This window comes from Anabas testudineus, chromosome 1 (genome assembly GCF_900324465.2).
Source record: "Anabas testudineus chromosome 1, fAnaTes1.2, whole genome shotgun sequence".
Classification (NCBI taxonomy): Eukaryota; Metazoa; Chordata; class Actinopteri; order Anabantiformes; family Anabantidae; genus Anabas; species Anabas testudineus.
Window position 1 is genome coordinate 8,683,525 of NC_046610.1, and position 13,216 is coordinate 8,696,740.

At 39.4% G+C, this 13,216-nt stretch overlaps 1 protein-coding gene across 1 annotated transcript; it reads right to left on the reverse strand.

Annotated features, from left to right (window-relative positions):
- Positions 1-1,514: 1,514 nt before the first annotated feature.
- ednraa (endothelin receptor type Aa) lies at positions 1,515-11,580 on the reverse strand. Its single transcript, XM_026360075.2, has 8 exons — positions 11,316-11,580; positions 9,897-10,411; positions 8,135-8,262; positions 6,570-6,768; positions 5,251-5,403; positions 4,906-5,039; positions 4,622-4,730; positions 1,515-3,997 (listed from the first exon to the last, which is right to left on the reverse strand). The coding sequence occupies exons 2-8, from the start codon at positions 10,365-10,367 to the stop codon at positions 3,875-3,877; spliced, it is 1,317 nt and encodes a 438-aa protein (XP_026215860.1). The 5' UTR covers positions 10,368-10,411; positions 11,316-11,580; the 3' UTR covers positions 1,515-3,874.
- Between the last annotated feature and the right edge of the window lie 1,636 nt (positions 11,581-13,216).

Sequence of the window (13,216 nt, forward strand, 5' to 3'; positions counted from 1 at the left end):
AAATATTAGAACAAAACAAATATTGCCTGTACAGTCTAACTGATAAAGTACGCTGTATACGTATCTAAATCCTCTGTGGAACATTTTTGTTGTACAGAGACTACTACGCATCATTGACCCGCCCCTGTTGTTGCACTGGGTGACACATTCATTCACTATGATGAACATGAGCTGTGTAGTTCATTTTGAGTCAATTCTCAATAATCCCTTTGCTGCAAATACTAAATAGTTTAGCAAATATGTGGCTCAAAATAGCGCCTAACAAATGTACTATTTGACATTGTTTAACATATGATATGATGTGTGCTTTCATGTTTTAAGTAATTACTCTACAAAGTAATCTGTCTTTCTTGGTTTAATTTCATGTTTAAAACTGAAACTGGAGTTGTTGATTTGATTTTGTTGCAAAGTGGAAAATTACCTGAAAAGGAGTCATGAGATCTTGAATTTGAAATATATTAAAAATAAGTGTAAAAAAATAAGATGACAACATTTAAAACCAAACCTTTGGCAAAAAGGTTCTCATTAGGGAGCCTGATAAGCAGCCTCCAGATGTCTTTGCCTTGAACAGTGATTCCTCATTTATCATATCAGTAACCTACTGCATCAGTGGATAAGAATAAACTCTGGATAAAGAAGCATTGACCTTTGAGATTTTCTATTAGTTGTTTTTGAGCTTTATTTAATATTTAATTTAATATAAACCCACTTATTTTTACTCCTCTGACTCTCACACACCCTGTTTTCCTTTTCACTTCCCAGAAAAGTCTAAGATATTCCAATATATAGTATTTCATCATCATGTTTTATTCTTTGCTTCATTAAACTGGGTAATGTTAAATCTTAGAAACCAGAGCAACTCACTTGAACCTGATTGTGGCGTGATTTCATACGAGGAATATGGAACAGTTTCATAAAGTCTATGACCTGCCTGAGAGTTATCGCCAACATGCTGAAACAAATTACAGGCCGACGTCCGATAAAGCAGAGGCTGCCACAATGTTCTGTTGGTTTTGGATGTTTTTCAACTTTGTGTATGTGATTACATGGTTCTGGTAATTGTCTGTTTTTTTTATTATATATGAAAGAGAGAGATAACAAGTATAATCCTGGGTTACTGGCACTTCTTTAACAGCATGGTAGACACTGAATTGTGAGAGCTTGTCATTGATGAAGTCTGGATACAACTAATGTTTTCTTTAATGGCTTTAATGTAAAATCTTCTGAAATATGTTTGAACAAATGTTCAAAATCTTTTTATTTACCACTCCTCTTTTGGCAAAACGCATGAAAAGTGAGTTATAGGTATGTACCCTATAAAATTCCCACCGTCCGAGTTGTTCACATCCTCTGACATTAGCAACCCTAAGGGCTCAGCTGCCAAGCAGGTCACAGTGTGCTTCAAATCATTCCCAGACGCCTTTCTCATAGCATGGATGAAAAACAGAAGGGGCCCCTTTACTTCCCTGAGAAAACAATTTTAGTATGATGTTGAAATAAAACTCTTAGTTCCATACAGGGGAGATGGAAATTGATTTATTGGTATAAGCAGCAGCACTAACATGAGGTTAACATGTTAAATCAATGACATATTCAACATACAGATTCTGCAGATTATTGTACGCACTGTATATGTTCAATGAATAGTGGTAAAATGTACAGATATAACCTGTTCTTCTACGCAAGTGTGCAAAACACCCCAACTAAACAAGTATACATAACACACACAACACACACACACTAACACTTTCAAACACACTGATTTATAGGTATTCACATACACAATAGTATACAAAGCAGTAAAGCTGTTTGGTATTTTGATTTATACCAACCTCATGTACAGTATCTTCAAAATAAAGAAAGCTAAAAAAGTCACAATTCATTTCCTTTTTCTCACCATTTGGTGTCTTATACCGGCTTTGTCACTTTTAAACATCATTGCAAATGGCTGCTAAAGAACTGTTTATGAACACCGTGTTGCCACTCGTGTGCTGTCATCCGTTACATTAATACACTGATTCTCTGAATCATGCACATTCACTTCCTACCTACTCATTCTGTGGTTTGTGTCTTTGTCTGAAAAACGTCTGATTTGCACTGATTTGAAGTTGATTCATTGTTAACTCAAGTAAGGTAACATTAGTTTGCCTTATTTAATTAAATAATTAATTAATTGTTTAATTCATTAATTTGCATTAGGAGATGTTTGCAACAGTGTTTATAAATGCTAATAAACAAACCTAAAACAAGTATCAAGTTGGGAAGAAGAAGATGAATTGTGACCTTTGGCTTTTAAAATCCTACACATATGCATTATAAATAGAAAGTTACTGCCAGCAGCCAGTTAGCTTAGCTTAGCTCACCCAAGCTAACTTGAGACCAAACTGATCTAACTTTCCATTAAAAAGGAAAAAAGAAATACAAACCACCTGCAAAATGTCAAAGTGACAAAGCTTTGCTGATTAACAATCGATGATGATGATCACATTTTGGAAACTTTGGAAAGATCCAGGCTAGTTATTCCCTCGTTTCCAGTCTCTATGGTAGGCTAAGCTAACAGGCTGCTAGTGGTAGCTTAATTTTTAATGCAGAAACATGGGAGTGAAACAATGATCAACCACAACCCCTGCTGCTTTTAATAATGTTGCTCAGGTGAACAGATCAGTCAGAGTCTATGCATTGTGTGTTCGGACACCTGGCGGGTTTTTTAAAACCACCAGGTGGTTTAAATGTCGTGGTTTATCAGTGTTTCTCATTTTTCTCAAAATGCCAAACAGTTCCTTTAAAAACAAATTCTGCCTCTGTCATTACACAGGTAATGTTGTCTGAGTAAAATACTTACTGCATATAACACTTTATAAAAGTGGGCACTGTACATACACATCCCATGGGCTATACAAGCATAAACGTCACAGTTACTGTTGATTATGTCTGGTAAAATTCACAGTGTGGAAAAAAAAAGTTCATTCCTGTCCATTTTTGGTCAGTAAGGATATCAAACCTGTCATAATGCATTCCTTCATATTTATCACTCGCTAGACCTTTGCTATGAAAATACTGACTTGAAGTCGGCCTTATCCTCTCTTAAACCTGCAATCTTCTACTTGGTTTTGTGCCAGTGTTTTTTGGCAAATTCTGACAATCCTGTTGTGAAATCGTCAATTTTTGGAGGGCGAGCTTACGTCAAGCAGATATAGTCATTTCAAAAGGATGAACTAGAAAAGGTTTCTGTAAGGTGAAAGAGTCAAACACTAAGCAAGTAAACTTCAAAACATTTCTCTGATTATATCACGAAGTATTTCAATGAATAATGAATGTGAATAAAATACACTGTACAACCACTCCAATGTTTAATGGAAAATTAATTGTAACATGCTTTCCTGTTTTCTACCGTGGGCGAGTAGCAAACTCCCAGGGACGGCCCATACTCATCTTTTACAATCACATCTGGCAGTGAACCGTCCTCTTGTTCCTTCCTGTATCTTTGTGCGTCCTTCCCAGTAGTGCTGCTCTTTACAGGAATAGCACACTCAGCTACTGAGCGAGAGTAATTTATAGTCACCGTTCAGCTGCATCCTGTTAAAGAGTCCTCCTCCTCATCCCGGTCTTCCCCTGCTGCTTCTCTCATGCTACAGCATCATTGTCCGCGTGTGTGGGAAAACAAGACGTTTTTCTTAGGAAGTTGCACCCAATGAGAGGCTGGGAAAGCACTGTGCATCGAATCCATCGTTTGTTTGTTTAACTCCAGTTCCTAATGCTCGTATGTGGGTGCATTAGTCCTAAAGATGTGCATTTCTTGACTGAAATAGTACTTTCATGTATATACAGTATTTTAGGGTAGGTTGGGAAGCCTGTTAAAAAAACACAAAACTCCTCAGTTGCTGTCTTTCCTCATACTGTTGTTGGGCTCAGGGCTCTTACACTGGATACTGGTGCCATTCATGGGGCTGATGCTGCTCAGCTGGTTGTCAGAGTAGCACCAACAACACAAACAGGACTGGAAGAACATGTGAAGAGAACAGAGAGAGAACAGTTCATCATCTGTTTCCTGGAGATGGATACCAATCATACATCTGTTCATTATCAACAAGAATCCAGAACAAGTACAGGACCCAGGGAGAAACAGTCACATGTAGCCTAGATGCATCCAAAGCTAAACACTCTGAGTGATTAACAGTGATTTGTGTAATCTGTACAAAATCAGTGTGAACAAGAGTAAACGTGACGAGTATCAGTTACGTGCGATTCAGCCGCATGAGAGTAAATAGAATCAACTTTATTGGCCAAATGTGTTTTCACATACAAGGAATTTGACTTGTTTGTTATGAGTAGCGCTCCCTCGACCCCCTCTCCCAACCTCTTCAATGTGCAAACTCTAGACATGGTTTATCTCCAGCCCCGGGCCTTTTGACAGACATTTACAGTACAGAGTGTGACCTCAGCCAGTAAAGTGAATACATAAATCATTGTACTGCTTTTGCATGTTGCTCACAGCCTCTGAGTCATGAACAAAGGCCTGAGTTCACTGTTTGCTTTGCTGGTAAAACTGATCGTTCTTAAGTGCATGTCAGATAAACAAATGAAGTGATTCACGTCCATCTGTTGTAATGCAGTACCATACCTTGAAGCAGTTTTTGAACTTCTTGCTGACAAAGTAGAGGATAATGGGGTTTATGCAGGAATTAATTGTTGCAAGGTTCATACCAAGATAATTCAGGACTAGCAGAAAACTGAAAGTAGAAGAAAAGTTTATTATGATCACTCTGGGGCATCACTTAGGCCTTTTAGATGTTGAAAATATAATTTTCTGAGCATGTTTAAATCGATCGTGACTTAAGAACAATGGTGTTATGTTTTGTTCATTTGGGTACGATGTTGCCAACGGTTATTTGACCGCCAACTCACTTGAACAGCTCACAGCGCGTCTCATCATTCGGGTGGTAAACCATCTTTTTAAGGATCCTGCTGAGGTGCAGTGGGAACCAGCAGAGGGCAAAGATGAGGACAAGGCAGAAGACGGCTTTGGCCACTTCCCTCCTCTGTAGAAAGAAACCCAGATTACAGCAGAGGGAAGATGCTGATGTTTGTGTTGTGAAAGGTTGAACCATTAAATAAACACTGTTTACTGAAAGCGTCTTCATTGTACTCCACTAGAATGTTGCCTTAGATGACTTTAGTGGATTAAGCATCTGAAGTAATGTAGGTTTCTTAGAGCTAAGGGCTTGTAATTACTCTGAGGTGTTGCCCTACCTGTTTGAGGTGCTCACTGAGAGCTATCCTGATGCTGCCTTTCCTGTGGTTTAGCATCTCTGAGGTCATCAGCGTGTAGAAGACAGCAGTACAGATGAGTGGTACACAAAAGTAGAAGCCAAACAGCCACCAGTCCTTTGCTTCCACATAGAACTACAGAAACAAGCACACATGATGAACAAATTACTGTGTGTGGTCTGGTAGTTGATATATTTTCCAGTCAAGTTTATTCTGCTCAAATAAGAATTCATAGGCGTTGCTAAGGTGTAAAAAGAAAGCTGAAATGATCTGACTTGGCTGCACATGATCCTAGAATCTATCTGTTCATAGCCTGAACTCCATCCCCAACGGCATCTAGCTTTGTGCTTTGCAGTAAAGTTGAAAATAAACAAGTTTTAATTGCATCACAGAAAGCAGTGAGACCATCTGACTTTCTGTGGGTTTGAAAATATTGTATAAGTATAAATATGCTCTTTAAAAACCCACAATTTCTAAATCACATGAACATGAATTTTACATCAGAGGCAACATTTCTTTTCACATTTAGAGATCCACTCTAAACTTTGGCCTCATGTGCAACAAGTACAAGCAAAATAAAAAGTGATGAGACCAACCATTAAAGAAAAATTGTGCTTTCATTATGATGTGTCTCAGACATCAGCAGTGGTGATTTTTAAGACTTATAGAACTGATGCACACACGTGGCCCCAGCTTTAGGCCTCTGATTTCAGGCCTCAGTAAATGCACTTGGCCTACAATCGATTATGTGCTTCAAGTGTGTGAAAAAGGCCACAGTCACTAAGAAAGAGAAACTAAGTTAGAGAGCAAGCATTTCTGTCTTGACAGTCTAACAAAACCAGCACAAAAACTGCAGTTTGAAATTCTGATTTCATCTGTGTGTTTTTATTTAGCCTATGTATGGCTGCAAGGCAGAAAACTTGTGACTGATTTAAAAGTCATATTGACTTAATGTTCTAAAAATATGTGCTTCTATAGACAGCGCATGAGCACATGAGCACGTCAGCTGGCCATTAAAAACACTCATTGTCTCCAACAAACAACACATGCTTTTAAGGCAATGGAAACATTAATCTGCACTTGCACTTTCACTTTAAGTAGACCTCCTGCAGGTGGGTCTCCTATCTCATTAGTTCAGTTGTGTTTTGTCTCAACATCAACAGCTCCTCTATACAAGTACCTTGACACGATGTACTAAAAAGCACATCATGGTCCAAATGCAAGCAAAACAATGAAGTGCAAAAGCAGTGCAACTGCAATTTAGTGCTGCAGTGCCAAAATAGATAAGGATGATCTCATACATTCATAAAGCTTGACTTTGGCTCAAGCATGCAGGTGTGGATAGTTTTGTTCTTGTAGATGGAGTTGACCACGTTGAAGCAGATAGCCTCGGGCACCGCCAATAGGAGTGACAGCACCCAGATGGACACAATCTCAATGACTGTGAACAGAGGGATGCCCACCCCCTGCACTCTGCTCCACGACGCCACAGCGCGATACCTGTTACAAAATAGGAAACACAGTTAATGTCCTCCGTTTGGAAATCTTATAATACTGTAGTATCAGAAGATAAAAATAAAACTAGACAATACATTAGAACACTTAACTTTGAAATAATTGGTTAATCAAAGCCGCTCTGCAGTAGCTGTTTTCAGTCCGTGCACCATCATTAAATAAAAATTTACTTTGTCTCTCTTGACTGACAAAGCTAACAACATTTTCTTTATGCATGGCAGCACACCAAACACAACAAAATGCTCACTCAGCGTGAATATCAAAATGTTAAGAATTTAATGAAGAGAGATGATCAATTGTTTATTTTAAATATCTAATATTTATATTTTTGTGAAGCCTCCAAACAGACTGGCCCATGTTGGCAGAGAGGTCTGTTGGCTTGTGTTTCCCATGCACTGAATTCATTGTTTGCTTGTTTGTTTCATTAATAGAAACCACTTGTCGAAATGTTTTAGTAAAATCCTGCATCAAGATTTTATGGCAAAAACAATATATTTTTCATGACACATTTGAATTTCTCTGTTGAACAACATGGCGGCATTTATATTTTACTAAGTGGTAATGTATCCACCTTTTTCTCTTCCTCCAACATTGAAAAGATACAAAAGAGATTCAAGTACTTATGTTACACATTTCCTGGAAACAAACGGAGAGCATCTGCTCTCGAACACAAAGGTACAGCGCCGCAGCCTGCCTTGTCTCACAATAGAGGTCATTAAATATGTCTGCCTGGATGAACCTTGGAGCCTGTGCAGTGCAGGAAGGCGAACCTCTTATCTTTAAAGTTGTGTCTAGTGCATAAAGTGAGATGACACTGAGTTTCAGCACTTCATGATCATTACTTATTCATCAGGGAATAAGGTACTATTAAGAACATTATAGTATTGTTGTTATTAAGATAGGGTTCTTAATATTCCCATTATACATATTGTCCATGTTGTGCTCTTAATATTGTGCATATTATGTGCAATAGTGAGCACATAAAACCAGCCACAAAAACATCACACTTTGAAATTGAAAAGCAGATGTGCACATAGATCAATGTCTTTCAGGTTAAAATGCATAATAAATATGGATCTTAGTATTTTGCTGAAGGTGATTATCCCCCTGTTCCGGTCATTACACTGAAATGAAATTAAAATGTTGATTGTTGTTTTAGAGTAAATAAATCTCTGTATCTCATAATGACCATGATCATGTTAATCACATTAATCTAGTCTTGTTACGTAGTTACAACGTCCGTGAGAGGAAAAGGGAATGAGTGCTAAACCACAAATCAGGCACCACAGAACAAACATGCATTTTTTCAAGCTCTTGATTTGACTTAATGAAGCAGCGTGACTGCACCGACCTGTCCACGCTGAGGGCGCACAGGTTGAGAACAGTGATGCCCACAGAGGCTTTCTGCAGGAAGGGCACCAGCTTACACAGAAACCGGCCAAATACGCTGTCGTCGAACGGCCAGCGTGACGCCAGGAGCTGGTGGAAAAATAGATACCAACGCAAATCAGCATAACTCTCAAAGGCATCAAATAACATCATTCATTTTCATCACAGCATGCGCATTGCTATTATTTTTATTAAACCACTGTCGTATCAGTACAAAGTAAAGTATTAGAATTTAGTCATTTGTCTTCATGAGTCTTTCAGGAGCTGTCTAATAATGTCTCTCTCCCTTTTTTTCCGTTTTTACTCAATTCAGACAATGCTGACAATGATTACGATCGATTTAAGGCTGTTAACTGTGGATCAAAGCACTGTCAACGTCATCTTTACGTCAGCACGAGTTTAGTCTGACACAGACCATATGGAGTTCATCAGCGGCCTAAACTTCCCCAGACATCGATATTACTTCCTTCAGCATAACAAGTAGAGGCATTGTTGTGCTGTCAAAGTGGTCTTAGCACCTTTCCTTCATAAGACAGCACCTGCACAACAAGTTTCTCAAAGTCAAAGACTGAGGAAGATGTTCCTGGTGCTTCCTGGCCTTCTATTGTTTACTTGAGCAATTTAAGTATCCCAGGAGCTCAGAAGAGCAGCAGAGAGGAAAGGAGCAGACGTCACTGCTTTGTGTGTGTAAGAAGTTGATTATTTTTGGAAACGTATCCCCGAGTAAGCGAACACGGGGCTTTAGTTTGGTCTCAACATTGTAGACGTGGCTCTTTCTTTGTTTGTGCATAAAATGCTCCCCCACTGAGACTTTTGTTTCCTCTTCGCACATGTGTTTCTCTGACTGCAAACACACTGTGCCCTCAAAGTCCAGAGTTAATTTCAACCAAGTGTCTTTCTCATTTTTCTGCTTCAGATCAGCATCCCATAATGCATTTGAATGACCACATTGACTGATCTCTTCATTTAGCATATCAGTCTTGGTTTTTATACAAAGCACGACACTGTTTACTGGTATAAATCAACTCCAGACACGCACACTAAGCATCATTTATAATCATTCAGCACTTCATATTTTAAAGCACCAATGCATGATCCAAATGCAAACAAAAAGGTTGCCCCGTCACCCAGAATCAAAACACAGAACTGAAGCTAGCCATCAGTCAAATGGACTTTTCTTTTTTAGATTTATAAATATTCTTTAGACAACAACATGATACAGATGTAATTGAGCTGTCTGATTCTGTTTGAGTCTTGGTTGCGTAAATCTTAATAAACACAGGATTCTAATAATTAATTATTGAGTATGTCCTAATTAAATACATTATAAATCAGAATCTAGTATTTGTTAAAGGAATAAAGACTTCAGATAAGGGTCAGTGACTAACGTCCAGGGTCAGCACAAGGCCACCAGCATGTGTGACTGCAGTCTGATTCCTGTGGTTATTTAAGCCAGCCATATCCGAGCTCCTCTCATCACTAATCTGCCCACATGAGGAAGATAACAGTGTCCGACTGATTGCACTTTCCCGTCTTCTTGCATGCTCCCTTACCCCTTTCCCACTTCCTCCCTTTTCCCGTCTGTAATATTCTACCTTATCTCTGTGTTTCACCCCTATTTTTGCTGCATATCATCGTATCACCAGAGTTACTTGAAACCTTTCCTATGAGGTTAAATAAGGGTATGGCTTTAATTAGACATGCACCAAGAGTGAATACTGTACCTTGTATACAGTGATGGGAATATCAATGAAAATGTACATGAGGTCACCCAGTGCCAGGCTAGCAATGAGGGCGTTGGGCCCGTTCCTCATGCACTTGTTCTGATATATAATGCTGAGCAGGGTGATGTTGCCGACCAGGCCGACGACAAACACTGTAATAGAAATGATGGTGTTGATGTACTTGAAATAGCTGCTAATAGAGGTGTTATGGACGCACATTGGTGGTGGCTTCTTTACAACAGTCCCATTTGAAGAGCCAGCTCCTACAGCTTGTGCCTCAGCACCATGGGTCCCCTGGTTGGGGCTGGGGCTGCTGTAGAAACCCGTGGGCTTGAGGGTGGAGTGAACGACAAAACCTCGGAGAGACTCTCTCTCTGCTTCAGCTGGGTTTATCTGGCACATTCCTCTGGCCAACACGCAGGCTATTAGCACCAACACATGCACAGCTGGACTGCCCATCATGGAACACATTTGGAGATTTGGTTTTCCGGGTTAAAGATTGTCCCAATTTATCACTGGTGAGAAAAGAAAAAATAACAAGAGCATTAGGTTATTTTGCAGACAACACACTTTAAAAGCAGTTTCTCCTCTTATCCTGTCTCCACTCACAACCTAACCAGCATGGAACAAGTGTCATGTCAGTTACTAGAAAGTTTGACAGCTTTACTGTCTCCTTCAAATGCTGTGAGGAAGTTTAACAACTTCTTCAAGACTTCAAAAAAGGTTTTGTCACGGGGGCACAGATGGGAGATGGCAGAACTAGTTACATTCAGACGCCGGGCATCTCTTTTACTAGAGCGGTTAATTATGCCTTTGTGTCAATAATGTTGCAGCTACACAGTGAGGCTTCACGTCTGCGTGTGCTGTTATGACAATGAGGCCTGTCTGTGTGTTTGTAAGTGAATGATTTCCTCAGTTTTGCATTCTCCCTCTGTTTCTAATTTAGAAAGGTTTAAACATGTGGTTACCAAACAAAGAGCTTTTTTTTTTTTATCATGGAAGAAGTGCTGCAGGGCTGAATACCAGTCAATTGTGCAATTCAAGCTTAATTGTTAAAATAAAAATCAGTTGTAGATTCAAATCTACAAAATAAAACACACACTGGATTCCAAGAAACAAGACTTGCTGGACATGATCAGTGCAGTTCACTGTACAGATGTGTGGTGAAGAGCAGATAAAGTTTCAAACTGTCAGATGGATAGTGAAGCCCTTTTTATCATGTCACACTGCAGACATCTCTTATAGCCCAGAGTTCTTCCTGTTCAAAGTCCCAGCTGTCACCAAGTACACAAAGAACTATTTAGCAGCCAGCCCTTCAAGTAGCATCACAGTTTAGCATCAGCATGACACTGCTGGGATATGTGACAGCATGCAAACTGATCTATCCATAAATAATAAATACATTTGGTTTTCACCTACCGCTTCTAAAATGTCTGCCTGGCCCCCTTGGAAACCGTCAGGCAAACTTTCGGCTGAAGCCCCCAGACATCTGTATCACATCACATGAGTAATTAATCCACTATCAAAGCTGTGCCTTATCCCACTTGGTTTGAGCAACGCACCCGTCTGCTCTGAGGTGCCTTCACATTATGGCTCAGAGTTTCCTGTGGAGAGTTAGCGATATGTCTGAGTGTGCGTGTGTGTGTGTGTGTGTGTGTGTATCTCTGAATGTGTGTGTGTGTGTGTGTGTGTGTGTCAGTGCACCAGTGAGACACTTTGACTGGGTGGGATAGTAAATCTCCACCTCCCTTTGGTAACAGACTGGGCCCCCTTTGGAAACATCTCCCCCCTCTTCCCCCTTTCTCAGAGGCACCGCCTGCTGACAGTCATCTCCAAGGCACAGCAGTGTACACACACACACACACACACACACACACACACACACACATATTCACACACAGGGGCAGGGGCATCTGGGAGCCCATCACTCCTCCAATCTGCCCCTTTCCTTAAATCCCTCCTACCTTCTCTTTCAATCCCTCCCTGACTCACATGTGCCTTGTATACATTGAATGCAAGTGTTTCCTCACACGCAAGGCAGCAGAGATTATTTGGAGGGAGGAAGACTCGAGGAAGTCAGGGTCCATTTCATGATGCTATGGTTCTTTCGTTTGAGAGGGGCGGAAATAGGAAGTGGGAGCTAAGCATCAGAAACATTTTACGTTTACAGATTAACCACAGCGTGAGGGACTGAACCACATTACTCCTGAACTTCTGAAGTGCTGCCGTGATAAAACTTTAGATTAAGATGTGGTGAATAATAACTAAGAGGAAATGTGGTTAATTCTAGGATGAGTATTACCACATGCTCCATTACAAAATATTAAAAGCTGGAAAATCCAATAAACTGGTTTTCTTTTAATGCAAAAAAAAAAACAAAAAAACAAACCCAAACAAAACAACAACGCATCTCAAACAGACAGTACTGAGATGACTATATGAGGAGAGAAGACCGTTCAATGTCAAGAGGGAAGAGTGCTTCTACATCAGTCTCCATTACGGCTTCCAAAATGGACCTTTTATTGTGATGAGCGCTGAGAGCAGGAAGAGGGCTGTCAAAGTCACCATAATCCGTCTTTCCCACTGCCAAATAGCTGACACAGCAACTGCTTAAAGGGGAAATCCAGTTAATTAAAAAAAAATCATGTTATTCCTGCTGTGTCTGGCAACATTTAGTGGATATTTGTTTAAAATGATTTCCCTCTGAATGCATTAAACAGTAAAACCCTACATTTCACTCACTTACAATAAGTGAAATTTTGCATTTTATTGCTACATTTTATTTACTAATTTAAAATAACCTCCAATGAAACTGAAGTAAAACAAAAAAACTGATAAAATATAAAATTTAAAAAGTCATTGAGTACTTTTACAAGCACCTCACTTTCACTTTAATTTTTCACTTAAATTTTGACTTTGTGATCAACACAGGTATTTGAGTAAACAAATCATTGTGCTCAAATGAGAATCAGCCTGTTATTTAATTATTCATGACAGCATAATGCTATCTATACTACAGTACAGCACACACAAGTAGTAGAGAGTAGATTTCCTGCATGTACAAGAGGCCACATAAATGTATTATTTATCATTTCTATGTGATGAAAGGAAGCGAAATCTAGGTGTAGGAACGTGCACACAAAGACTGCTGGGCTGTGGCTCAGATAAATTCAGTGTCAAAGGGCACAAAGTGCACTCTAAGATGACTCTACTGTTTGTTTCTAAGCCTTGATCCTCAAATTTTCACTGTCCATGTGAAACAGCCTACTGCAGGATTCGTTCTTTTACAAATCATCAGGATCTATTTTTTATTTTATATG

Coding starts and splice junctions, on each gene's coding strand:
- ednraa (XM_026360075.2), bottom strand. CDS start 10,367: ATGTGTTCCATGATGGGCAGTCCAGCTGTGCATGTGTTGGTGCTAATA. Junction 5,404..6,569: donor CAAAGTCAAGCTTTATGAAT/GTATGAGATCAT, acceptor TTGTTTCTGTAG/TTCTATGTGGAAGCAAAGGA. Junction 5,040..5,250: donor TCAGTGAGCACCTCAAACAG/GTAGGGCAACAC, acceptor TTCTTTCTACAG/AGGAGGGAAGTGGCCAAAGC.